Source organism: Citrus clementina, unplaced genomic scaffold, assembly GCF_000493195.1.
Source record: "Citrus clementina cultivar Clemenules unplaced genomic scaffold, Citrus_clementina_v1.0 scaffold_9, whole genome shotgun sequence".
In the NCBI taxonomy this organism is placed as follows: domain Eukaryota; kingdom Viridiplantae; phylum Streptophyta; class Magnoliopsida; order Sapindales; family Rutaceae; genus Citrus; species Citrus x clementina.
The window spans coordinates 27,747,749-27,774,486 of record NW_006261964.1 but is presented as its reverse complement, the minus strand read 5'-3'; the positions used below and the strand labels follow the sequence as shown (position 1 = coordinate 27,774,486).

The 26,738-nt window shown below is 33.0% G+C and overlaps 4 protein-coding genes across 4 annotated transcripts; 1 reads left to right on the top strand and 3 right to left on the bottom strand.

The window, feature by feature from the left end:
* Nucleotides 1-6,906: 6,906 nt before the first annotated feature.
* On the top strand, nucleotides 6,907-8,972 carry LOC18033231 (7-ethoxycoumarin O-deethylase). Its single transcript, XM_006421671.2, has 2 exons — nucleotides 6,907-8,101; nucleotides 8,189-8,972. The coding sequence occupies exons 1-2, from the start codon at nucleotides 7,127-7,129 to the stop codon at nucleotides 8,801-8,803; spliced, it is 1,590 nt and encodes a 529-aa protein (XP_006421734.1). The 5' UTR covers nucleotides 6,907-7,126; the 3' UTR covers nucleotides 8,804-8,972.
* A 1,916-nt stretch (nucleotides 8,973-10,888) lies between these two features.
* Nucleotides 10,889-12,858, bottom strand: LOC18033235 (40S ribosomal protein S20-2). Its single transcript, XM_006421669.2, has 4 exons — nucleotides 12,725-12,858; nucleotides 12,297-12,433; nucleotides 11,786-11,899; nucleotides 10,889-11,320 (listed from the first exon to the last, which is right to left on the bottom strand). Exons 2-4 carry the CDS (start codon nucleotides 12,406-12,408, stop codon nucleotides 11,178-11,180), a joined length of 369 nt encoding a protein of 122 aa, XP_006421732.1. The 5' UTR covers nucleotides 12,409-12,433; nucleotides 12,725-12,858; the 3' UTR covers nucleotides 10,889-11,177.
* Nucleotides 12,859-18,852: 5,994 nt separating this feature from the next.
* Nucleotides 18,853-20,892, bottom strand: LOC18032922 (flavonoid 3'-monooxygenase). Its single transcript, XM_024183006.1, has 3 exons — nucleotides 19,735-20,892; nucleotides 19,623-19,649; nucleotides 18,853-19,525 (listed from the first exon to the last, which is right to left on the bottom strand). The coding sequence occupies exons 1-3, from the start codon at nucleotides 20,647-20,649 to the stop codon at nucleotides 18,899-18,901; spliced, it is 1,569 nt and encodes a 522-aa protein (XP_024038774.1). The 5' UTR covers nucleotides 20,650-20,892; the 3' UTR covers nucleotides 18,853-18,898.
* A 1,926-nt stretch (nucleotides 20,893-22,818) lies between these two features.
* Nucleotides 22,819-24,664, bottom strand: LOC18033236 (UDP-glucuronate 4-epimerase 2). Its single transcript, XM_006421667.2, has one exon. The coding sequence runs from the start codon at nucleotides 24,289-24,291 to the stop codon at nucleotides 23,050-23,052; it is 1,242 nt and encodes a 413-aa protein (XP_006421730.1). The 5' UTR covers nucleotides 24,292-24,664; the 3' UTR covers nucleotides 22,819-23,049.
* Between the last annotated feature and the right edge of the window lie 2,074 nt (nucleotides 24,665-26,738).

Sequence of the window (26,738 nt, the reverse complement as noted above, 5' to 3'; positions counted from 1 at the left end):
AAAGATTGGTCCATTAACCATTATACTAACATTTTGTTATGATTGTTTTTTATTTTAATATTTGTTCCCGTGTCTTTAATCAATTTTCATGAAATTTTAATAACTAATTAAATTATTTATAACTAGAAATTTAAACTAGGGACAATATGAATATTTTAAAATTATTGGAGTCAATTTCAAATTTTACAATTCTGGTGGGGTATTTTTCATAAATAACAAATAAAATACAATTTTTTAATATAATTATCAAAAAAAATTTAAAAGCCAGCTGGGGCCTGTGCCCCACCTCATCCCATGCTGGCTCCGTCCCTGGCCGTTGCTGGTTTGCAACTATGGCACTTAAAAACATTCTTTGAGAAAAAGAAGCTTATTTATTATGTTTTCAGATTAATGTGCTTCGTCTTGTTGAGTTTAGTATATTTCTTCACTTTCTGAATTGTGTCGACAATTAGTTGAGAGAAGAAAGTATCAAATTTACTTTTTGATATACAAATTAATATCGTTTAGTGTTGATTCTTCATGCTTCGATTGCAACAACCGAGCAAGCGTTTTCAGCTATAAAACTTATGAAGACACCACTTCAAAATAAGATGAAGAAGGACTTTATACCATGTTGTATGGTTATCTACATAAAAAGAGAATTTGTAGACACTATCGATTTACATTCGATGATAGATGAATTTAATTCTCAAAAGTATCGCAAGGCATAACTTAAATAATACTTAATTATAATTTGAATTATTTTTTGGATTTGATGTATTTTCTTATGTATTAATGATATTTTTTTAAGATTTATATTTGTAATTGCGATAATATTTGGACTCGGAAAAAAATTCAGCCCACCTAGAAAAGTTTTTCTGGTTTCCCCCCTATCTTCAGCTATTCGTCTTCTCTTGGTAAGAATATATAATAAATTTATTTTTTATTTAATCATTTACAATATATTTATAAATTGTAAGGTAGTAAAGACTTATAGTTAGCTCTTCTTCTAATTTTATTGTGTAAGATTAAATTATTAAATTCTAGCAATTAAATTTTTAAATAGATTATTGATAGATCATAGATTAGAGATAGTTATTTCCATTAAAGAAAAAGAGGAAATGCAGGAGCTGAATCAAATGGCCTGGTTTGTTGGGTTTTCCTGTTTATATATGCATAATGCTCGAAAATATAGAAAGGCACAAATTAAATAGTAATTGTTAGCCTATATGGCTATAAATATTGATTTTGATGATAACAAACCACATGTATTTTAAAAGCTTTGATAATGTTTTTAAAGTTTTCGGATTTGGACTTATTTAAAATTATTTAAATGTTTTTGGGGTCATTATATAATTTCACAAAGTTTGGGCAAAGTCATAATTTCAAAAAGTTTTGAGATTATCGAAGCATTATTTAAAAATTCTGAAATTGGACCTATTTGTAAAGTTTCATAACGCTTTGGGCCATATTATAGTTTTTATAAAGTTTTGGGGTCAAACTGAAAATATGGGAAAAATTTCACTGTAGCAGGTTACTGTAGCAAGCAGCTTACCGGATACTGATAAATGGCAGGCCGAATTCGGGCAGTAAGCATCAGAACGAAAACGGCTTACCGGATTCCCAATCCGGCAAGCCGGTTAGGCAAAATTTTAAATTTTGCCTTAACAGTAACATAAATTCGATTTACCGGATTCCATTAAACGGCAAACCGGATAGCCCAGAATGTGAGTAACGGCTAGTTTTCGAGCTCAAGCTATAAGAACTCAAATCCAACTCATTTTGAAGCTCTAAAACAAGCAAAAACAAAAAGCACACGTGATATCTTGAGTGTTCAAACTTGCGAAATACAAACATTGAATCTTTTCTTGTTCTTCATCATTGTATATCTACTCATTGAGTGAATTTCATTGTAATCATCATTTGTTCATCTCATTTGTAAGAATTTGAGTGTGTGAGACACTTGAGTGAAGAGATTGGGAGATAATCTATTTGTTGTAAAGGTTTATTGACACCTCGAAGTCAATTGTAATTGTTGAAGCCTTGGAAAGGCTTGGATAGTGAAATTCTCGAGCTTGGATCGCTTGGAGACGTGGACGTAGGCGGGGATTGCCGAACCACGTAAAAAATTCGTGTGTTTGTTTCTCTTCTCCCTTACTCTTTAATTATTGTGCTATTATTGAACTTATTATTTTCAATTATTGTTAAGACATTAGATTGCTTGTTGTGTGGATTTGTTATGATAGATTTTAAAAATCCAATTCACCCCCCCTCTTGGGTTGCATACTTGTATTTCAGTATTTAATTTTAATTGAATTGTTTTGGGATTTGATGTATTTTCTTATATATTAATGAAATTTTCATTAAGTTTTATATTTTTAATTGCGATAATACTTGGAAAAAATTTAGCCCACCCAAGAATTTTTTTCTAGCTCCGCCCCTAGGGGTGTTTGTTGATTGGATTTTGCGGATTGCACATCAATCCATATCCGATTCATAATTTTGAGGATTGTAAATTTTCAATCCAATTTAATCCAAATCTAATCCATATGTCTGCGGATCGGATGCGGATTTGACCTAATTCATATCCAATTCACTATTTTACAAATTGGTTTGCGGATTAAAATTTTTTTTATTATACTCATTTTACGAACTAATTAGATAAAAAATCTAATATAAAAATAATTTTACTACCAATCAAATTTAAAATTGAATAAGATTTAAATAAATTAGGTGTTTAAATAAAATTAGAATAGTACATTTAAAGTCTTAAAATATAACACATTAAAAAGAAAAAATCTCATTTGTTTAAATCAATACATGAAAATTAACTAAAATTATAAAAATTAATTGTTTAGAAAGCTATATTTGTTTATTTAATTATTCAATTATTTAATTAAGTTTATTATATATTACTATTGGATAAGATATGTATAGTGTGAATATAACTATATTTTAATTTATTTATTATTAGTAAATAGTAACGTCACATTTACAAGTTTTATTTTTTAATTAAATAAATAAATATTTTTTATTTTTTGCAAATTTGCGGATTTTTGACGATTTACAAAAGTAAATCCATATCAAATCCACTGATTGCGGATTTTTAAATTTTTAATCAAATTCAATCCATCAATCCATAGATCGGATTTTTGCGAATCAAACGGATTGAGCAGATCGGATTGGGTTCTGAACACCCCTAGTCGCCCTTACCTTCAGGTATTTTAGCACTGCTTATGTTAAAATGGGATAGGCCATAATGCTATTTTGACAGAAGAAATGTTATAAAACTTTGACAAAAATTTTAAAATGCAGCGTTTCAACATGATGCTAACTAGCCAAGTTTTCCGAAGATAATAAGCCACCATATTCTAAAAGCTTGTACCTTCACCAATCAAACAGTCCATGAACAACATAAATACGAGTAATACACATTACACCAGTATTTGTAGTTTTTACTAGGGGTGTTTACGGATCAGATTTTACAGTGTTGGACATCAATCTATATCTGATCCATGATTTTACGGATTGTAAATTTTCAATCCAATCCAATCCACGGATTGACGAATTCAATCCAAATTTAATCTATATGTCTGCGGATCGGATGCGGATTTGATCCAATTCATATTTAATCTACTATTTTTGCTGATTAGTTTGCGGATTAAAATTTTTTAATTATGTTCATTGTACGAACTAATTAAATAAAAAATCTTATATAAAAATAATCTTATTACCGATCAAATTCAAAATTAAATAAGATTTAAATAAATTAATTGTTTAAATAAAGATAGAATAATACATTCAAAGTCTTAAAATATAACACAGTGAAAAGAAAAAATCTCATTTGTTTAAATCAATAAATGAAAATTAACTAAAATTAAATTTTAGAAAGCTATATTTGTTTATTTAGTTATTCAACTATTTTAATCATGTTTATTATATATTATTATCGGATAAGATATGTATAGTGTTAATGTAACTACATTTTAACTTATTTATTTATTAGTAAGTAGTAACGCCACATTTACAAGTTTTATTTTTTAATTAAATAAATATTTTTTTTACGGATTCGAGGATTTTTGCGGATTTACATAAATAAATCCATATCCAATCCACCGATTGTGGATTTTAAAATTTTAATTCAATCTAATCCACCAATCCACGGATCGGATTTTTGCGGATCAGAAAGATTGAGTGGATCAAATTGAATTCTGAACACCCCTAGTTTTTATGATTACACTTCAGGTTTTTTTACAAGCTTTATAGTCATCAAACATGTTAGCAAAGTTTCTTCACGAGTATACTGCGTTAGTCATGGAATATGGTTGCCGAGGTGGGATGTAGCTGCAATATTTGCTGTTTCTCGGTAGGCATTGTGGATTAAGAAATCAACTGGAAGAATTCAGCCATTGCCACAAGTACCGCAAGGCTTGCCCTTGGTAATAAACCTTCCATTTATTCAACCTGATGTTACATGTTTACGTTGCAAACTGTGTCAAGTTAACAGTCGCCTCTTCAAACTTTAACTGGTAGAAAAGTTTGCATTGTGATAAGCTCATTTTCAATTTTTTCACGTCACATGAAGAAGTGCCAGAACTGTTGAATTTCAGAAATAATATGGAATGTGATATTTTCCAACCGCTTGCAGCAGCATTTCACGTCACATAAAGAATTAAATATGGAATGTGGTATTTTCCAACCGCTTGCAGCAGCATTTCACGTCACATAAAGAAGTGCAAGAACTGTTGATTTAAGAAATAATATGGAAGCTCACCCAAATAATGAAGATTGTTATAAACAAACATTCCAGAATGCGAGTGCGTGCTAGAGGACCTCCGTGCCCAATCCACAATTCCTGAGTAATTGAATACAAGCTTTTTATGCTTTATCTCTCTTTCCCATGTGGGATAAATGTACTTCCTTGAATTTTTTCAATTCCATGGGTGTAATCGGAGCGACAATTTCTCAATCAATCAAGCATCATTTTGAGATTATAGATATACAAACCCAAAGAACTCACCAAGTGAATCTCACTTAAAATCATGCCTCAAAATAGCCGTTTGTACGCTATTTGTCCAACAAAGAATCCCCGGGTATGGAAAAACCCTCAGGATTATCAATATGGCAGGTTCCTGAAAGATGGTGAAATTGGTGTTTTTCAAGGAAAAAATTTCGATTATCTTCAATCAGAAAAGACCAGGTATATAGTCATTTTGCTGGTTTCATGATATTGGTTCAGGAAACACGACTTTGGAAGTAACAATTTTTCGAAATGCAATAATCAACTTTGATTGATCACATTAATATTGTTGAATTCAGGTAAGAATTAACTAATCCTGCAAATTTTAGATGCTGTCTAATTTAAATACTTTGCTTCCAGTTGATTTTTTTTTTATCACAAGTTTCGTTCACCTGGTATCAATCATTGCGTCAAAACTCAACAACAAAGTTGGTGGTTTAGTCGTCTTGGGGATGGGATGTTCTCAATATATGAGTAAAGTACTGAAGATTGAAATGGAAATAAAAGGAAGGGTAATTTTTCATTTTATTCTTTGGGTTTGGGCTGATTACCGAGTTAATTCCTATATTTTCAATTCAAAAATTAGTTAAAGCAAAACTACAGAAATGTGAATAGTCTTGCAACCTACCTAATGATAGCAGGGTATTAATGTACTGATTTCAAAGTAAAACTAAAATCAATCTTCGGTAATTTTCTTTTTACCTTCGATACAATTAAAACAAGAATACCAATCTGGCCCGGCATTGCTGAAACTCTCAAACGGCGTCATTTAATAAGAACAAACTTCTTCTAAAGATGCGTTTTCTTCATGTTGTTTAATACCTACAAAAGCTTGGCAGGTTATATGTCCGTTCATAGTCCTATAAACAGATATACATTTCCTAATGTAATATTTCTCTCATTTTTTTTATATTCTTACAAATTCAGAAGTTTCCATTATTGATATTTTGCAACTTTAAGAATGCACCAAAATAGTGAAGTTGTCAAGATTTTTTAACTTGATTGGCCAAACTCCTAATACAAGTGAATGAAATTGACACCGAATCTGAAAAAACAGTGATCAACTGGGATAAGATCAAAATGCAGATAAAAAACAAGTTTATACTGTTGGCAAATGTACTCTTTTAGCCAATTTATTCACTTCTATTAGGAATTTGGCAAATTATAATTTTGTTATCTCTGCTCCACAATAGAGAAATTTCGGCAAATCCAGCCCTCCAATCCATGTGCTAGCACTCTACATTTATGACTAATTACTTGTTCAGCAACATTTAGTTGCTTGTCTCACTGATTGGCTTACCTTGTGCAGTCTATAATCACATTGCTTCCACTTCATTTCTTTTACAAGCTAGCTTTATTCTACTGTTGTCAAGCATGATACTAGAACTTCTCAATGAGTTTGTTTACTGCCGGGTTTATTATTTCTTGAAATCTGGTCATGGAGGTGGGATGTAGTCAATGAAAAAAAGAAAATTCCGAAATCTTTTTGGATTTTGTATCAATAATTAACAAAAGTAAAATTGGATGAATAAATGTGTTCTATTTATTTTCACTGATATTGTGATGTTATGCAGTTGTAACATCAGTAAAAGTACTGTGATGTTACGTACTTGTAACATCTCGAAATCATAAATACAATAGAATAAAGATTACACACAAAAAGAAACACTCATTTTAACCCGCAAACACTCTAATTCTAGAGGTGTGCTTTTAACGGTTAGAAATGGGCTTACATGTAAATTGAAAAAAGACTAACCATCAGATCCAAATTTCAAAATTATGGACGCTACCAGATTAGCTGCTGCGGCAAGTTACAGCTTGGGGATCATTATCTCAAAGAGTGCTGAAGATTGATGCATATCAAAACAAAGCGAGCATATATAGCCAACAAACATAGCCGCATAGAGTCACACAATATGAAGCCAAAAACAGCAAAGGCACGGCCTTTGCTTACAATTACGCTTTACCAGACGTGTACACCAAGTGTTACAAAGATAACAAGCCACATTTGCAAAACCTTGCTCACCGAACAGCCAATAGGACTATATATTCACCGCTTGTAGTCTGTACCAATAATCTAGCACTAACTAGCACATTGCTTCCTCTTCAGGTTTTCTGCAAAGCTTTATGTTTTCGGTTATCAACATGTTTCCGAAGTTTCTCTCCGGGTTATTTGGGTTAGTCCTAGAAATCTGGTCACGGTGGTGGGATTTACTCAATAAGCACACTACCGTTTTGGCAGCTGCAATATTTGCTGTTTCTTGGTACGCATGGTGGGTTAAGAAATCAACTAGAAGAATTCAGCCACTGCCACCAGGACCTCGAGGCTTGCCCTTTGTAGGAAATCTTCCATTTATTGAACCTGATTTGCATAGTTACTTCGCAAAACTGTCTCAAATTTACGGTCCAATCTTCAAACTTCAACTGGGGAGAAAAGTTTGCATTGTGATAAGCTCAGCTCCATTTGCAAAACAGGTCTTGAAAGGACATGATGCGATATTTTCCAACCGCGGTGACCCACCTGCCGCAGCATTTCAAGCCACGTACGGCGCAATAGACATAGCATTTAGCCCTAACTGCCCTGAATGGCGTACGTTGCGCAAAGTTTTCGTTAGAGAAATGATGAGTAACTCAGGCCTGGATGCTTGTTATGCAATTCGTCAGGAAGAAGTGAAAGAAATGTTAAAGGAAGTGTACGGGAAAATCGGTTCACCAGTTAATATAGGTGAGCTAATGTTCCTAACTACACTAAATGCGACCACAAGAATGTTATGGGGGACTTCGCTTCGTGGAAAGGATAGGGACATCGGTGATGTTCAAATCAGGCATGTAGTGAGGGAAATTATCGACTTGATAGGAGCACCAAACATTTCTGATCTTTTTCCCGTACTTGCTCGATTTGATGTACAAGGGGTTGAATCAAAAGCAAAGAAGCATATGCTGCTGTTCGATAAGCTTTTCGAGTCCTCAATAGGCAGTCGGATGAAAGATGAATTAGCCTCTGGAGAGGAAAAGAAAGATGGGAAAGTGAGCAAGAACTTTCTTCAGTTTCTTTTGAAGCAATCTTCCTTATCCATAAACCAAATTAAGGCTTTGTTTGTGGTAAATATCTATCTATTCCTCTGTTTCATAGATTATACTAATACAGTTAATGCCGATTTTTTTCTTATGAATTTGAATTGTAAACAGGATGTCATTTCCGGAAGTACGGATACATCATCAACCACAGTAGAGTGGGCAATGGCAGAACTGCTTCAGCATCCGGAGATAATGAGAAAAGCATGCAAAGAGTTGGAGCAAGTGGTAGGCAATGACAACATTGTAGAAGAAGTTCATACTGTTAAGCTGCATTATTTAAATGCAATACTTAAAGAAACATTGCGGTTGCATCCGCCATTGCCACTCCTATTACAGCACAGCCCAAGTACAACTTGCAACTTGTCTGGGTATTCCATTCCCAAGGGGTCAATAGTTTATGTTAATGTGTGGGCTATACATAGGAATCCTGAGGCTTGGAAAAACCCCCTGGAGTTTCAACCGGACAGGTTCCTAAAAGATGGTGAATTAGGTGATTTTCGAGGAAACAATTTCAATTATCTTCCATTTGGTTCGGGAAGGAGGGTCTGCGTTGGAATTCCTCTAGCAGAAAAAATGGTACTTCATGTGTTAGCTAACCTATTGCATCATTTTAAGTGGAATCTGCCAGAGGGAATGAAGCTTGATTTATCCGAGAAGTTTGGAATTGTGTTGAAAAAATCAGAACCCCTCATGGCCATTCCAACTGCAAGATTATCCATTTCATAGCTTTACTATTAATGGTTTTCAAATAAATCTTGCATCATGCTTTGGCTCTGGAAGGAACTTGTTTTCTAGACTACTAATAAGTTGCTTTCTGCAGTCAACTTCATCTGTTGTACGAGCTTTCTAGATTTCCATCAAGAAATAAAAAGTCGTGTGCATTTTTCAGTTTCTATTCCCTGTTTTTTGCTGTTTGGCTATGCCTAGTTTCACCATTTAAACTCCATACAGCTCTAGCAGGGAAGAAGGAAAATCTACATGCACAAACTCATCAATCCTGAGAATTTGTTCAGTTAAAATACAAATGCACGATTAAAAGAGCTACACCTCTGCAAAGAAAATACGAAAGCAATAAGCACAGAACAGCAAAAATCATTTCATCCTTCAGCAAGTAATTTATAAAGAAAAGCAGAGCATAGTACAATAACTGTAAATAAATCCCACAGTTTATAACAAGCTTGTTCCAGTGGCCGCTGTGCATTATCCAGCTGCATTTGTCTTGATTTCAATCTTCGACTCATTTTCAAGGGATCTAGAGCACTCTTGATCATTTGCTGAGTCACTTTACATGTCACCAACATTTGCTAAGTCACACCATGTCACGGCCTGAAGCACAAAGTATAAAGCTTCAGAAGCTTTGTACGGTTTAATAAAAACTACAAGAGTTTGGTATACATGATTACTTTAAAAATGACTACATACTCATCGGCTCCCTATATGTAGATAATCAGCATCTCATCTACGAGATGTTAAAAGATTTCAAAACAATTAACGCATTATTTTTCTTACGATTGAAATAAATCAAGAAAATTACGACGCTTTCATATCACAGAAGAAAATACATTGAAGTATTGAACCACTCTCCTGAAAAATCAACATAAACGAAAACTTAAAAATTGCTGTGCCACTTGTGGTGAATGAAAAATTAAGAAAATAAGATTGATAAAATGTGTGAGGATGCTTCATGTTACATAAACCTCATTGAAAGTCAGCTTTATTTGTTTGCCCTACAGACAAATATCATGTATGCCAGTTGCCACTAGTTATTGTCAAGATTTCTGTAGGACCCCAACATAAATTCACTATTATATAAGGCTGCAAAACAAATTCTAAGATGCAGAGATATGTGGAATCTGCCAGATGGAATGAAGCTTGATTTATGCACCAAGTTTGGAACTGAGTTGAAGAAATCAGACTCACTCCTGGCCGTTCCAGCCGCAAGATTATCTGGTTCTGACTTCAGAGCATTAGTAATTTAGTGGTAATTTTGTTTTAGATTTGCAAACATTGTGTAATAAGCTGTGCGCTCAGTTTTTTTAGCAAATAAATCATGAATCATATGCTAGATTCCTGAGAAATTGCAATGCTTTCTAGCTTCTACAATTAACTCCATTTGTTGGATTCGTACATTATCTGCAGAATTCCATCAACAATCATATGTAAAGTGCATTATTGCAGTTTCTATTCTTCGTGCTGATGTGGCTTTTTGGTTTTTTGTAGTTCCACTAATCAAGCCGCATACAACCTTACCAGGGAACATCTAAATGTACAATTACCTCAATCCTGAGAGATTTTGGCTCTGCAGGTAATTTCTAACTGAGAATTTAGTATCGGATAGTGAGAAACCACGTGAAGGTATATTATGTGACTTCTGGTTTGGATGGACACATTACTTCCAGTAAATATTTCCTCTGGCATAAAAGTAGGGGTGAAACTGAAGCTCAAAAACTAGTATTCAAATGGGGCATTGCCAATACAACAACTGTTAAGAAAGGAAAACTGTGCTTATATACAATATTCTAAAGAGAAGTAGAAGACGTCAACCCATCCATTGAGTTTCATCACAAACGATTGTTGTTCAGTAAACATGGCATTCCAGGGAAGATTCCCTATTACAATTAGTCTCAAGACAATTATTTCAGCGTGAGATAACATAATAACTAAAATTTGGCTCAAAGTTTATGCAAAATTAAAACTAGTTCAGTTGTCCTAAAATCATTATGATGCATCTTCAAGCAAATGCATGAAGCATGCACCCCCATACTAACAGTTACATATATCCATAGAATCCAAGCAATATCTCAATAGGAATGATCTTGTGGGAAAACATATGATATTAACGTCTATTAGAGATTCAAAACAAATATCCAAACATTGCTTAATATAAAATGAACAGTAAACAAAATCCCTCTCCACATAACCCAAAACATAATTTTTAACTTGCAAAATAGTATGACAAAAAACAAACTAACATCAACCCTACATCGATTGTTCAGTCTTAAATTCTTGACAAATTCTTCCAAGCAAACAGTGTCATGAGGGAAGATTACTTCTGATTTCACTAAAAGCTAAATGGACACAAAAATAAAGTGCCAGACATTTAAGAGTCGGCAATGGTAACCTCCACTTCCACGCCAGGTTCAATGGTAATGGAAGTGATCTGCTTCACGACATCAGGGGAGCTAAAGAGATCAATAACTCTCTTGTGAACACGGAGCTCAAATCTGTCCCAAGTGTTGGTTCCTGCAAACAGAGTATAAATGCTTTTCATGACTAAATAACTCAGCAACACAGTTGTAATATAGCATTCCGAGTACATGTTAAAGGACAGTAGATCAAATACCCTATTACTCAAAAACAGCATACTTATGAAACACAGGGAAGACCATTCTTGACATTTAAACAATAAGTAACTGTACATCATTCAAGTGTCAATTCTATAAACAAATAATCAGATTATGCAATCCCACAAATGTTAACAAGAGAAACAAGAACAAGAGATATAGTGATCAAAACTGTCAAACGGCACATCTGTACGTCGAGAAAGTTTATGGCAGCATTTGAGGATTTTTTTTTTTATTGTTACAAACAAGAAAAAAAAAACATAGAAAGCACATATGAAGAGTACAGTTTCAAGACTTAAATAAAATAAATAAGGAATTCAAAGGATGCAATAAAATGCTAGTTAATTAGACTTCAGGTCATTACCTTCACCACAAGGGGACTTCCTAGTGGTGATGTGAAGAACCTTGGTAGGCATCCTCACTGGACCCTTGACCCTCAATCTCTTGTCCTTGGCACCACGAACTAAATCCGTACAGACTAAATAAACAAAAACATAACCGTCAGAATAACAAAACAAAGAAACATAATGCAAACATAAAATTATATGAAATGAATCCAGGCATAAGCAACAATTAGAAAGACCATTCTGTGACCGCAATCACCCTTCATTGAGTGATAAGGATAAACAATGGCAACTAGTACAAAATAAAAATTTAAAATCATTTTCCCAACTAACAATTTAATATACCCAGCAGAAACAAACTACAATTGCAAGACCAAATTTATAACAGTCCAATACTTAAATGTGGGCAAACAGAGAAAATCATCAAAATTATAACAAACATAACCATTCTTAGTATACAATTACAATTATGTCAAACATAAAAAAACATAAGGGTATTATCTAATGATGAATAAGAGATAAGTGATGAACCTTTCTCAAGATTTTTAACATTCTTGGAGGAAAGTGTGATTCTGATCTTATGAATCTGCTCCTGGGCCTCCTCCAAACCCGGTTTGGTGGGCTTCATTGCTGCATACGCCATTGTTTCTTGCTTCTACTAGATTTTCCTGAAAAACAATAACCCAATTATTTTTTGAGAACATAGTAAAAAAATACATTTTTATCACCCAAAACCCTAGATTTCAACATCTTAAAAAAAAAAAAACAACTACGAAGCACTAGAAACCAAACCGTAAACTAAATTAAATCAAATGGGCTAGTGCTTTTTATACTTTGGTTTTATTATCCACGTATTTCACAGCAACTGATATGAAGAATTAAGCATGCCACGGAAACAAAAGCAGAACGATCCAAATATTCCGTTATGAGCAAATAGAGATTGAGAGCGAGAAGAAGACCTTATAGGATTTCGAGAGACCGGAAGAGTGAGAGCTGCTGCTGCTGTTGCTGCTTCTGCTGCCTCTTCTATGAAACAATGGCTTGTTTCGATCAATTGCTGCGAGTGTTATATATGTGTCGAGCGTTTAGGGTTTTGTTTCAATTTCAATTGGCTTCGGCTGGATAATGGGCCGTTTCGGGTCGGCTTCAAACATTTGAGAATTTGGGCCGGATTTTGAGCTTACCCCAAGTTTAACGGACATAAAATATAAATGTCACGTAAATTACATGCAGCAGAAAAAAAACAAAAATAAACATATGTTAACGTGTAATACTTTTTTGATGAAAGGAATGTGTAATGCTATGAATAATAATGTACACCCTTTCTAGGGAATATTTACAGGAATAGCTTTAAAATTTTTACAATTTTTGAATTTAACCCACCTAATTTTTTTTTATCATAACTAGGTAAATACTCTATTTTTAGACTAAATTACCCTCACCACTTTCATCAAATTTACAAATGCATGCCACTCAATAAAATACAACACAACTATAATGCTCTCAACCCTAAACAACTTAACAAATCTTCATCACTCTCAACAAACTTCAACACTCTTAATAAATCAACAAATTCCATCAAACAAGCATTGCATAATTGAAGATATAATCATCAATTGGAGAGCTTATTAAAGTTGGCTTATGCTCTTACACAATATAAACCTTTAATCTATTGATATCAACTAAGTTCGAAATTAAAGTGGATTTTGTTGCAAATGTTGTTATTTTTCATTCATAAAATAATGCGATTTCTTAAAGTACTTAGTTTGAGTTGAGAAATGAAGAAAAATCATTAAAAACGCAGAAACATTGGGCAAAAAACGAAGTCCAGAACAAGTGAGATAGGCAGTGGGACAAGTGCCTGTCTCATATAAACGAACTGCGTTTATGTGCAACATGCATTTGTTCTACTGCCTGTCGCACATAACTTGATGAGACATGCACCTATCCCACTGCTTGTCTCAGCAAATTTAGTGAGACAGGCAATGGGACAGGTTTCCGTCACACATAAACCCACTAGTTTTATGGAGTATATGATTTTGGATTTGATTTGTCTCGTCATAAGTTTCGAAACAGTATATTATACGCCTAAAACAGACACATATAGCTCAAGTTATGGTTTTTGAAAAATATTTGAAATTTAGTGAGACAAGCACCAGTCCCACTGCCTGTCTCACTAAATTTGGTGAGACAAGCAGTGTGACAGGTTGTTGTCTCACTTGTTCTGAGCTTCGTGTTTGGCCCGATTTTTCTATGTTTTCAATAATTTTTCTTCATTTCTCAACTCAAATTAAGTACTTTAATAAATCACATTATTTTATGAATGAAAAATAACAACATTTGCAACAAAATCCACTTTAATTTCAAACTTAGTTGATAAAATCAATAGATTAAAGGTTTATAATTTTATATTGTGTAAGAGCATAAACTAACTTTAAAAAGCTCTCCAATTGATGATTATATCTTCAATTATGCAATATTTGTTTGATGGAATTTGTTGATTTATTGAGAGTGATAAAACTTGTTGAGAGTGATGAAGGTTTGTTAAGTTGTTTAAAGTTGAGAGCATTATAGTTGTGTTGGATTTTATTGAGTAGCATGAATTTATAAATTTGATGAAAGTGGTGAGGGTAATTTAGTCCAAAAATAGGGTGTTTGGCTAGTTATGATAAAAAAAATTAGGTGGGTTAAATTCAAAAATTGTAAAAGTTTTAAGACTATTCTTGTAAATTTTCTCCTTTCTTCTTCTTTCTAGTTAGTAACACTTTAAGTGGCGTCGTCAGTGTACACATATTTCATGTTAAGAAATACTTTGAATTACATACATAATACATGAAATATGTAAATTTTGTGTCTAATTTTTTATTGGTTGCTTTGTACTGAGTCGTGATGATATTATTATTGGAAAAAAAAATAGTTTCTGACAATCGGTTATTATATAACTTGCGTTTTTATTTACTGGAGGTCGTTTAGTGGAAAGAACAGCCGAATCCAATTTTTTGAAAACTGAAACAAGCAATAGTGATGTCAAGGATAAAATGCTACTAAATCTATGTTAATATTGCTATTAAATTACACTGCTGCCATAACTTGCAGTCTGCATGAAGCAACAAGACGGAGAATCCAAAATAAGAAATAAATCTACACTCATCATCGATGGTAGAGTTCTGGAGTAGATAGTCTTGCAGTTGGGATGGCAACAAGTGGATAAGATGTCTTCAAAATTATCCCAAATTTATACGATAAATCAAGCTTCATTCCTTGAGGTAATTTCCACTCAAAAGAATGCAGCAGTGTGGCCAACACATATGTTACCATCATTTCTGCTAGAGGCATGCCCGCACGCACCTGCACGGTGAAACTCCAGTTGGTTCTGCCATTACCTCAGGATCCCGAAGCATCAACCACGCGTTAATGAAGATTCATGATCGGGGAGGAATTCAATAATATATAAGATGTAATAGAATTAATTAATGCATGTATGATATATGTAATTAAATTTAATATAACCACCACTTGTATGGTGATTTTTCAAAATAAATACACTTCTATTATAGCATCATTTACTTGTTGTATAATTAACATGGTACTTCTAATGTATTCTACAATTTCAGCATATATCCCGCATAGTATAGGATTAATAGGGGGGGCTCGATACCAAAGCGGTATAGGTAGGCTCTAGTGGAACCATACACGTAAATTAGGGGGCTTAAATACAAAAATTAATTTAATTTGGAGTGCTTGATTTCTTTCACGTTCTCTTAAACAATATGTAGCTATTGAGATTCGCACTGAGTTTCCAAAACCTTTAAATGGCACTCTTACAATTAAATAATAAGTACTTTGTGGTATAGAAAATGTGCCTAAATTTTTTTTATTTAACTCTTTTAGTAAGGATTTAATAATGGATCTACCCATATAGGTGGGTGCAATATGTAGGTTTCTTTTACTACTACTTGTAATTAACGGCTACGTAGTTTTGGTATATAAGACTCTTTAACAAGAGCCAGACTATTAACACTCTTCCAAAATCCTATTGATATCTATTTTTTAATTATATTTCATTTAATACCAAAATATCTTTTTTTCTAAATGAACATTCTTTTTATTTACGAATTTTTCAATTTCTAATAATTTTCTCACTCTTTTAGTCTTAATACTTATATTCCTCTCTTTAAACTTTCTTTATTATTTAATTTCTAAAGAAAAAATCTACAAGAAAAGGTGAGAAAAACATTATACTTAGAAAATAATAAATATTTCATGGGCTTAATACAATTTTATCCTACCTATAAGTTTTGGGTTTATTACTTTCAGCAATTAGTTTGGGAATCCTTAAAAAATTAGTTGCAATAGGATAAAATTTTATTTAATTTATTTTTCCACTATGTTGTATCTTAATTAAGTTGTTATGTTTATTACAAGAATTTTGTTTTGGCATAGAGGATTACTTCTTAAATTCAAATTATTTTAATGATAATAAAAAAATTTATATTGTGAAAGTATAATAAAATTTGAGGAGAGAAAGAAAATATAAATAATTTAATTATATTTATATTTGTCCTTAAATATAATCGTAATATAACATGAGTTTTATGAAATTAACGAAGGGGTGCCAATAGTCTAACTCCTTCAACAAATCAACAATGATGTAGTAAGTATGCGACTGAAACAGTAGCAATCACTCTGATAAGTGATAACTGTATCTTCAAAAGTTAAGCTAAAAATCTTGATGAGAACGTTTGAAATCATGATTAGTGGATTACAGCTCAAAAAAGACTGATTGATGAAAACTGAAAGTTCAACGAATGTAGTACAATTTGTTTGCTAAAACCTAAGACTACAGATAAAGAGCAGAGGTAGAGAGACAAGTTATTGAGAACAAATCAATATTTCTTTTTTCCTATAGAGCCAAAGAAATTATTAGATTTGGGACCGATTGATTAAATTATGAGAGACTGTTAAAGGCAGTGAGACTTAGAAATGGACAATGGGCTAGACGGCACGTGGCATGGCACGTGTCCGTACAGCACGGCACGAGCACGTTTTGATGGGGCACGGGGCATGGCACGACACGCACGTGGGTTGGGCTAAGCTTAGAATTTTAGGCACGCATACCTTAAAAGCACGGCACGATTAGAGATGGGCTAAGCACGACACGATGAAAAAGCACGCAATAAGCACGTTTTATTTTTTAATGAAAATAAACTTAAAATTTTATGATTTTACAAATAACTTGAAATTAAATTTTTTGAATTCATTTAATTCTTAGTTTTAAAAAAAATACTATAATTGATTTATATTTATGATTTATTACATAAATAATTGATATCATGAATTTAATGAATAAAATTATAAATATCATGATTTTATAAATATGCATTAATATTATTGTGAACTATGATTTATAACTCTATGTAAGTCCAAGTTAACAATTAAATCAACACTTAAGAAAAATTTATTATTATTATTGTTATTAAGTATTAAAAAATTTCTAATACTATAAGATCAAACTTAGTAATTAATATTACATTCTCTTACTATTATTATTTAATATAGACTTGAGTTTTGAATTTTCAGTTTTATTAAATTTGAATAAAGGCATAGGCCTAAAAAAATGTACATAGAGTTGAAAAAAGTATGCAAACATTTTGGCACGTGCTCTTAAAAAATTTTTAAAAAATTTATTGGGCCTTTTTTTATTAGGCATGGCACGGCACAACACCAGTGGACAAGACACATGTGCCAGATTAGGCTTAAGCAAAAAAAAATAAAGCACGGCATAACACGGCACGCATGGGCCTTATTTTGATGTCGGCCTGACCCATTGACCATCTCTAGTGGAACTGATGAATTTTCTTCAAGTTGGACTATTGGCACCCCTCCAAAATTATTTTAAAACCCCTCTTATGTCACAATTACATTTAAGGACAAATACTCTAAAATATCTCACATTTATTTTATCTCACTTCAAATTTTTGTATTTTCTCTCTTAAAAAAAATCTTTTATTTTCTCTGCTATCAAATTCACACGTAATTCTTTTTTCTCAAATTCTCTATAATTTTTTCTTCAATTACTAAGTCAATCTATTGATAATAAACAAAACACATTCTGACAAAATTATCTTTCTTTTTTTAAGGCTCATAATAAAATTTTTAGATCATAATCTTACAAATATTTTATTTAATTAATTGATTTTTATTAAGAAGTTTATCAGCCATAAAAGTTTGTTTATGAGGAGTGAGATAATAATAGAAAATTAAAAAATTTATAAATTAAATGTATTTTATTTAGAAATAAGGGTGGGTTTGAGAAGAATTTTGGAGGGGTGCCAATTGTCCAACTCATTTTCTTCTAATAAACAAATCTATAATTGGTATGGACAAAAGTATAGAATAGTTTATGAAATTGGTCCAAGTAGATCAGAACCGACGACCTTGCCATCATTTACAATAAAATTTTCATCAATTTAATTAGTTTAAAATTCATTAAATAATTGATTAAATTGGGGTTTCATTTTTCAGGGGAGAAAAAGATTAAGAAACAAAACATGCAGCGACCAAAAACTAAATCTATGTACAAACACCCTAGACCATTTCTCTCTCAGCTCCAAGAATTATTATTATTATTATTATTATTATTATTATTTGGTATACACTCAGATTTTATAATTGGGACTATTCTTAATAATTTTAATATAATAGAGCCTAAATTTTTACTCTCGCATAATATTAGAAAGATATTTATTTTAATCATATTAATAAGAAAACATTTTTTATCTCTACTCAATTTAATTAAGAGAAAAATCGAGTCGCAGTATGCGCTGTGCCAAGCCAAGGAGAGAGACTGAATTTAATTCTTGAAACGTAAGAAGCACTCAAATAACAATAAAATTAATTATTAGTTCAATTAATAATTAATATTCACGCATGTTTTTGCTCAATCGCTTCACTATTATTCCAAGGCCAACTCCAATCCAAATACTGTATCTTAGCATTATTAATATGTTTAGTAGTAAAATCTCTCATGATTGTTCGAAAAATAACATAACACACTTGCTCAAAAGTAAAAATAACATAACAGTCTGCGAAAAAACAACAATAATCCAGAATAAGAAATAAATCTACACCCATCAGTGGTAGAGTTCTGGAGTAGATAATCTTGCGGTTGGGATGGCAACAAGTGGATCAGATTTCTTTAAAACAATACCAAATTTATCTGCGAAATCCAAGCTCATTGCTTGAGGCAATTCCCACTCAAAAGAATGCAACAATGTAGCCAATACATATGCTACCATCTTTTCTGCCAGAGAAATTCCTGCACATATCCTCCTACCAGACCCAAAAGGAAGATACCTGAAATTGGTTCCTTGGTATTCAAATTTTCCAAGTTCTTTCAGGAACCTCTCGGGATGAAACTCTAGCGGATTCTGCCAAGCCTCAGGATCCCGATGCATTGACCACACGTTGACGAAGACTCTCGATCCCTTCGGGATGGTGTATCCACCTACGGTACAGGACTCAACAGGACAGTGTGGCACCAAGAGTGGTAAAGGTGGGTGCAATCTGAGGGTTTCTTTTACCACTGATTGTAAAAAATGAAGTTTTGGTATATGTGACTCTTCAACAATGCTGCCATTCCCTACCACTTCATCCAATTCTTGTTGAACCTTTCTCATTGTCTCAGAATGTTGCAGCATTTCTGCCATTGCCCATTCCAGTGTTGTGGATGTTGTATCTGTTCCTCCAAGGACTGTGTCCTGTTAACAAAAAATGAGTCCAGTTCAAGTCCAATGTCAGATGACCTTATCAACTATTATACGTTGTATATTAGACTTTAGAAGAAGGGTCACATACTTGCGCTGTGAATTTCTTCTGTTCAATCTTCATTTGGTCAATAACTTTTTAGTCAAATTATGGCAGAAAAGTTAAATCAATAAACAAAATTTTGTTAAATGAAGATACGTACCAATAACAAACCCTTGATCTGGGTCATTGACAATGAAGTTTTATCCTCTCCTTGCTGCTTAAGCTCCAACAAGAAATGCAGAAAGTCCTTATTTTCCTCATTTTGTTTACTGATCTGCCCCTTGGCTGCATCAATCTTCATCCGCTGAACTATCACTGAGTCAAAAATCCTGTCAAACCACAACACTAGTTTCTTCGTTTTAGATTCGATTCCTTGCAAATCAAGCCAAGCAAGCGTAGGAAACAGATCTGAAATGTTAGGTTTTCCCAACATTTCAACAATCTCCCCTACCACTTGCCTGAACTCCACTCCCACGCTGCTCCTTTCTTCTCCATGCAATGAAGAACCCCATAACATATTCATTACTACATTAAGTATGGCTAGGAACATTTGCTCGCCGAGATTGATGGGTGAACCAACCTTTTTATAAACTTCCTTCACCATTTCTCGTACTTCAGCTCGACGAAGAGCACAGTCATCAAGATTCAAGCTGCTCATCATCTCTCGAACAAAAACCTTGCGTAACTGGCGCCATTCGGGGCCGTTAGGCATCCATACTATGTCATGCAGGCCATAAGAGGTGACCAAAGCTGAAGCAGGAGGATCGCGATTGGCGAAAATTGCATCTTGGTCTTTGAGGATTTGCTTGGCTAATGAAGGTGAGCTTATGTGAATACAGATCTTGCTGCCTAGTTTAAGCTTGAAGATTGGTCCATAAACTCGAGACAATTTGGCACAGTAGCGGTGAAAATCAGGTTCAATGGAGAGAAGGTTTCCTAGCACTGGTAATCCCAGAGGTCCGGGCGGCAATGGTGGGGTCCTTGATTTCTTGATCAGCCATGATACGGCAATTATTGCGACTGACATAGTAGCTATCACTCTGACAACAGTGTCTTCAAAAATTATGCTAAACATTTTAGAGATAACGTTTGATATCACGGCTCCGGGAAAGGGTTTAAAGCTTCACAAAGATTCGGAATATTTTGCCACAAACTAAAACGACAGAAAAAGAGCAGAAAGAGAGCGTGGGAAATAAATAAAACTTAGATTTGATTCTGATTTGCTCAATTGCTTGGCTGGACTGACAAATGTTTTTGACTAAAGATATATCATTTCTCAACCATTTCAAGAGTACGGAACGAATAAGTAGCCACCACAAGTATTTAATAGTATTTCAGAATTACCTCTAAATTTTAATTTTCTATCAACCAATCACTTTTCTGTTAATTCTATTAACTGATAATTAAAAATTTTAAAATAAAAGAATATTTTGTCATGAAACTTTTTAAATATTATTTTTTCTTATTAAACGAATTAAGGGATAAAATAATCTTCTATCTTAAATGTTTTAACTATAACTTATGAAATTAGTGAAAAAAATAATTGGTTGATATACAATTAAAATTTGAAGTAACTCTAAAATATTATAAAAGACTCATAATGACTACTTGTATTTTCGACGTTCTTTTAAGTGATTGAAACATAATTTTCCTCCCATTGAATTATGTCAAACGTGATAATGTAAATAGGTACACAAAGTGGCCTGTAGAAATTTCTAGTGATGTGATGGATTGACTACTGAGTGCCCTACCTCCATAATTGAGCGGTGGTTAGACGATGAAGTCATTGATGAAGTAGTGGTTGTCGGTGGCAACACCTATATCGGCCATGCCGTGGCATAAAACATGCGCCTCAGCCTGAGACCTCAATTACCCATGCAACTTCAGGATCCAGTGTTCACAAAGATAAAAGAACAATTTCGGAAAACTCCTAAAACTGTAAACCACAATTATCGTATATTTTTTCTGTGACAAAGGGGATACAAGCGACTTCCTGTGGAATGTATCAAGCAGCAAATGTTAACAATAGCTCAACAACAGCAGTTCTATTAATAGTTCGGGGTCTAATAATAAAAAAACAAAATGGCTAGAAAAGTCAATCATATGTCTAGCTATTATCAACCATTCCCACAGGTATCTAACTTGTAGTAGTCCAAGCTGTGTTGTTTGAAATCTATTTGATTTTAAATACATTAAAAAAAACTGCAAATGCCTAGCTGTTACAGAACTTGATTTCAGATCTCCAGCAATAGGAGATGAGTACACAACAAAAATAAAACATGTGCAAGTTTCGGTATCAGGTGCACTCATAGAACCACCCATGCAGATTCCAGAACAGGCCAAGTATGCACAAGAAGAAGAAGATCACAATGGCCTAACTTACCACATTTTTGTAGCGGCCAGCCTCTAAGACTAAATGTTTGCCCATATTTCTCCAATTCATTCATTTCAGTACACTGCCTCTAAAGTTTGCATATTTACAAATTGAATAGCTCACAGGCATCAATGTCCTTTATCATCTATCATTTTCATGTTTGTCCAGCCTACTTAATAATGCAGTGCAGTTCAAGTGAGCTAGGACGAACAGATCCTCTTAGGTAAATGGCAGTCAACTAATTCTCACTTCAAACAAATATATACAACTGAAATTTTTTTAATTTTTGTCTTTCAGCAGCCTAAACAATGCAGAATACTAGTTAAGATATATGCAAGGTGCTAGTAGAAATACCAACACTACTGCAAGAAAGCAAAAGGAGAACATCACAATACATTTTTCAAAAGTTTCATGAAAAATGTATACGAAATCATAGAACTAATCCTCCCAATGCAAGTAGTACTAAGATTACAAAACCAACCAAAGCAAAAACTCATCCATCTGTTTGATTTGAGTACATTCAAATTCTCAAATGTTTTAGCATATGCTTTTTGTCGCAATGATACTTTACATAAAATTGCAATGCATCAGGAGAGACATTTCCAGAAAACCCACACAATAATTCCAATTATATTTACCACAAACAAGCTAATTCACAGAACATGAATAGACTCGGGTAAAGATGTAAAACAAACTCTCAAAATTCAACAAAGAAAATGACTTGAGTAAACTAAAAACACCATTTAGCATCCTCTCTTAGAGCAAGATGGTGAAGACAATAACTTAGATGGTGAAACATCAGATGAGAACCCAATATAAACACAAGTTGTTATTAAAACTCCAATTATGACTGTAGAAATTTGTCAACCAGATTATGTCCCAAACTAACAAGTCATGATTATAATAACTAAACTACAGATTGCAACCAAAAAAAAAAAGTGGGAAAAAAAAGAGGAGATTATTCTGGTTTCTCAATACAAGTCAGTTAATACCTGCAAAGAATGAACATCAACCATTAAATCCCTTATATAGGGGTTCAAGAATTGAGGATCAAGTCAAAACAAATACTCATAAGATCCTACCATAGCAAAAAGGACTCATTTATACAGCACTCTTCTTCCCAGAATCTGAATAGTAATCTAGATACCACTGAACAAACTTCTTCAACCCCGTCTGCAAATTTGTGGCGGGCTTATACCCAAGCTCCCTCCGTGCCAAGCTAACATTAGCATGAGTGAACAAGACATCCCCGTTTGCCGGCATTGGCAACACAATCTTTTTAGCCTTCACTTTCAACAACTTCTCCAATATACTCACAAGCTTCCCAACAGACTCTGGCGACTTATTCCCAAGATTAAACACTCTCAACTGCGCTGCTCCCTTCTTCTTCCCACCACTCCCTGTACTCTTCTTGGCCGTATCCAAAGCAGCCAAGCAGCCCTTCACAATATCATCAATGTAGGTAAAATCTCTTGCCACCGTAGCATGATTAGGACCCTCAAATATCATCACCGGCTTTCTTTTCAAAATATTCTTAGTGAAGAAGAAATACACCATATCAGGTCTACCCCACGGTCCATAAACCGTGAAAAACCTCAAACCAGTAATCGACAATCCATATATATGATTATAAGTATGAGCAATCTCTTCACCAGCCTTCTTAGTGGCAGCATATAAACTAGAAGGCTGATCAGTTCTATCTTTTTCCGAAAAGGGTATCTTTTTATTCAGTCCATAAACTGAACTAGAAGATGCCCATATAATAGCAGGCTGTGGATTCGCAGTTTTACAAGCTTCTAGCAAATTAACAAAACCGGCAATGTTACTATTAACATAAGACATTGGATTCTTCATTGCATAACGAACCCCAGCCTGTGCCGCTAAATGCATCACGTGACTAAATTTCACTAAATTAAAAAGCTTTTCTAATAAAAGAGAGTCGTTTATATCACCTTCGACGACAAACACTCCGGCGCGTACGAGCAACGAAGCACGGCCGCGTTTCAGTGACGTGTCGTAGTAATCGTTGAAATTGTCGAGCCCCACGACGCCGTCGCCGCGCCGTCGCAGTGCAGCCGAGACGTGGGTGCCGACGAAGCCTGCGGCGCCGGTAACGAGGACGATATGGCCGCCGGCACGGGAGCGGGGGCGGGAGGAGCGGAGGACGCGGTACTCCCAGCCGGCGCCGCCCCACAAAACGCGGGGAGAGGAATCGGAGGGAGAGGACGTGGAGTGGTGGAAGAAGAAGAAGTAGAACAGCGAGAGGGAGAGGAATGCCCAGAAGGAGAGCTTAGTGGGGGAAAAATGGTAGCGGAATCGGTGAATGTTGATGGGTTTGTCCATGGTGGGAATTTTCTCGGGAAAATCAGAAGGAAAGTGCAGTGAAATGTAATGGAGTGAATGAGTGACGTTAGTTGATCATGCTTGATCACCAATGTGAGTGGTTTTTTTGAACTTCTTTTTCTGTTGTTTATACTTTAAGGAAAATGCTATTGCTTTTGTTTCTTTATTTGGGCATTTTTTTTCTTTTTTTGTAGTTATTTTTATTTTTTTTCTGATGGGTGATATTGTTTATGAAGTGAGGAGTGATTAATTAGTGAAGAGGGTGTTGAAGATTTGGAGGTTAACTGGAGAAGTTATGAGGTTTGTGCTTGTGCGTGTGTGAGAGAGAAACAGAAATTAATGTGGATTTTTAATGGCGGAGGAGACCTGGTAAAACAAGTTTAACTTGAGTCAAAACACTGTTTAAAATTCATCAGTTTTGGTTCCATGAGACCGCTATATGTACAGTTTTAGATATTTGTGGGTATTTTAGATGCAGACACTTGTAACACCTTAAGTTTGAAAATTTAGTGTATGTTTGGTAAATCTTATCTAATGTTTATAAGTATTTATTTAATCTTATAAATTTTTATTTATAATTTTTATTATTATTTAGTTATTTTTTTAGTAGCACTTTTAAAGTTTAAATAAGTTATTTTATCTTTACTAGAAAAATCTTAAATTTTGAACTTTTGAAAATAGTTGTTGAAAAGTTTTTCTTAAATATTAAAGTATTTAAAATATTCTCTACTTATTTGACAATCTTATTTTATTCTTTTCATAACATAATTTTAAAAAACTTATCTATTAAAGTAATTTCATAAATTTTTAATAAAAATTCTCATTTACAACTAAACAACTAAAATTTTTTGAGCAAAACCTCTATTTTGCAAAATCTCTACTTACATAAGCTTACTTGAGAAGCTATATCAAATGGAATCTTAATCCACTAATATATAATTATAGATTGGTATGATTTATCTAACAATTGTAATTATTTATTTTTTTGTTGATTTTTAATTTTTTAATAGAATTTTTGAAAATTAAATAAGTTATTTTGTCTTCATAAGTAAAAGTTCAAATTTTGAACTTTTAAGAGTAGAGATTAATTTTTTTTTTAGAAAAAATAAAATATCAAATATATCGTTTACTTATTTGACAATCTTATTTTATTCTTTTTATAACATAACTTTAAAAAATTTGTCTATTAAAGTAATTTTATAATTTTAAATAAAAGTTCTTATTGACAACCAAACAACTAAATTTTTTTTAAGATTAAAACTCTACTTGTAAAAATTCTACTAACAAAAATTTTACTTAAATAAGTTTTATTTGAAAAATGATACAAAACATAACTATAGATGAAATATACCATTATATAAAGAGAATGAACCCCATAGAACTCAAAATTATTATGATTATTTTTACATTAGAATATTATGATTTTGCCACATAAGTTTTTTGACATACCATTTTACTACAAAAGTTTTCTGACAATTATTTTTTCTCACTTAATGTTTCCATTTTTTTCATTTTACCACCGAATTATTAAAGTTAATAGAATTTTTAACATAAATTAGAGTAAAAGTCTATTTTACCCCAAAATTGTAAAAGTGTAATTTAACCCTCTAATTAAAAAATGTAAAATTGATTATACACAAAGAAATAATACTTTTATTAATTGATTATTTCTATATCTGAAATCATTAGAAATAATCAATTGATGATATTGTAAATATTATACCTTATGAAAATTTTAAAATATTGAATATGTTGACATTCCTAAAATATTCTTATAATATCATCAATTTATTAATGGAGTTAACGGGTTAAGTAGTAAAACAGTGGTTAAATATATATATATATAAACCTATGTTTTAGACAATTTAGTCACTTTATGTTATAAGGATAAAATAATCAAATTAAAATTATATTAAAATAACTTTAGTGATCAACAATGACAAAGAGACTTGTGTATAACAAAATGACAGAATTGATCGGTTACCTAAACTTTTTCTTTATTTTAACTTTTAAAAAAAAAATCTGAATTTTTATTTTAATGGGGTGGATTTTATGCAAGTTATAGGGTTGACATATCCCCACCCCATGATAAAAAACCTTCGCCCAAGTGTTGAGTGAAAAAAATTTGTTGCCAACGCATCTCTTAGTTTTCTGGGAATATATGGAGACAAGAGCAAACTCTGGTTGTGTGACAAGCCAACGCATCTCTTATTTTCGTTTCTGTCATCAACTTACTGTTAGTTTATTGAATATTTCAACGGAGTTATCGATAAATAAATGAGAAATTATCAGCCGAGTTTACCTGTTATTAAAAACAATGTAAAAAATTTTAATTTGCTCCATTTTGTATGTAATGTATATAATTGAATCAATCGTTCATCAAAAAGACTAATGGTGGATGGTTGATACAATTAACAGACAATAGTGCAAAATCAAATAAATTAAAC

Excerpts from the sequence above, each read along its gene's own strand:
- LOC18033231 (XM_006421671.2), top strand. The coding sequence starts at position 7,127 with ATGTTTTCGGTTATCAACATGTTTCCGAAGTTTCTCTCCGGGTTATTT. Across the intron at positions 8,102-8,188 it reads AAATTAAGGCTTTGTTTGTG|GATGTCATTTCCGGAAGTAC; the intron begins GTAAATATCTAT and ends AATTGTAAACAG.
- LOC18033235 (XM_006421669.2), bottom strand. The coding sequence starts at position 12,408 with ATGGCGTATGCAGCAATGAAGCCCACCAAACCGGGTTTGGAGGAGGCC. Across the intron at positions 11,900-12,296 it reads TGTTAAAAATCTTGAGAAAG|TCTGTACGGATTTAGTTCGT; the intron begins GTTCATCACTTA and ends TTGTTTATTTAG. Across the intron at positions 11,321-11,785 it reads GAAGTCCCCTTGTGGTGAAG|GAACCAACACTTGGGACAGA; the intron begins GTAATGACCTGA and ends CTCTGTTTGCAG.
- LOC18032922 (XM_024183006.1), bottom strand. The coding sequence starts at position 20,649 with ATGTTTAGCATAATTTTTGAAGACACTGTTGTCAGAGTGATAGCTACT. Across the intron at positions 19,650-19,734 it reads AGATCAAGGGTTTGTTATTG|ATTGAACAGAAGAAATTCAC; the intron begins GTACGTATCTTC and ends GACCAAATGAAG. Across the intron at positions 19,526-19,622 it reads AGAAGAAATTCACAGCGCAA|GACACAGTCCTTGGAGGAAC; the intron begins GTATGTGACCCT and ends TTTTGTTAACAG.
- LOC18033236 (XM_006421667.2), bottom strand. The coding sequence starts at position 24,291 with ATGGACAAACCCATCAACATTCACCGATTCCGCTACCATTTTTCCCCC.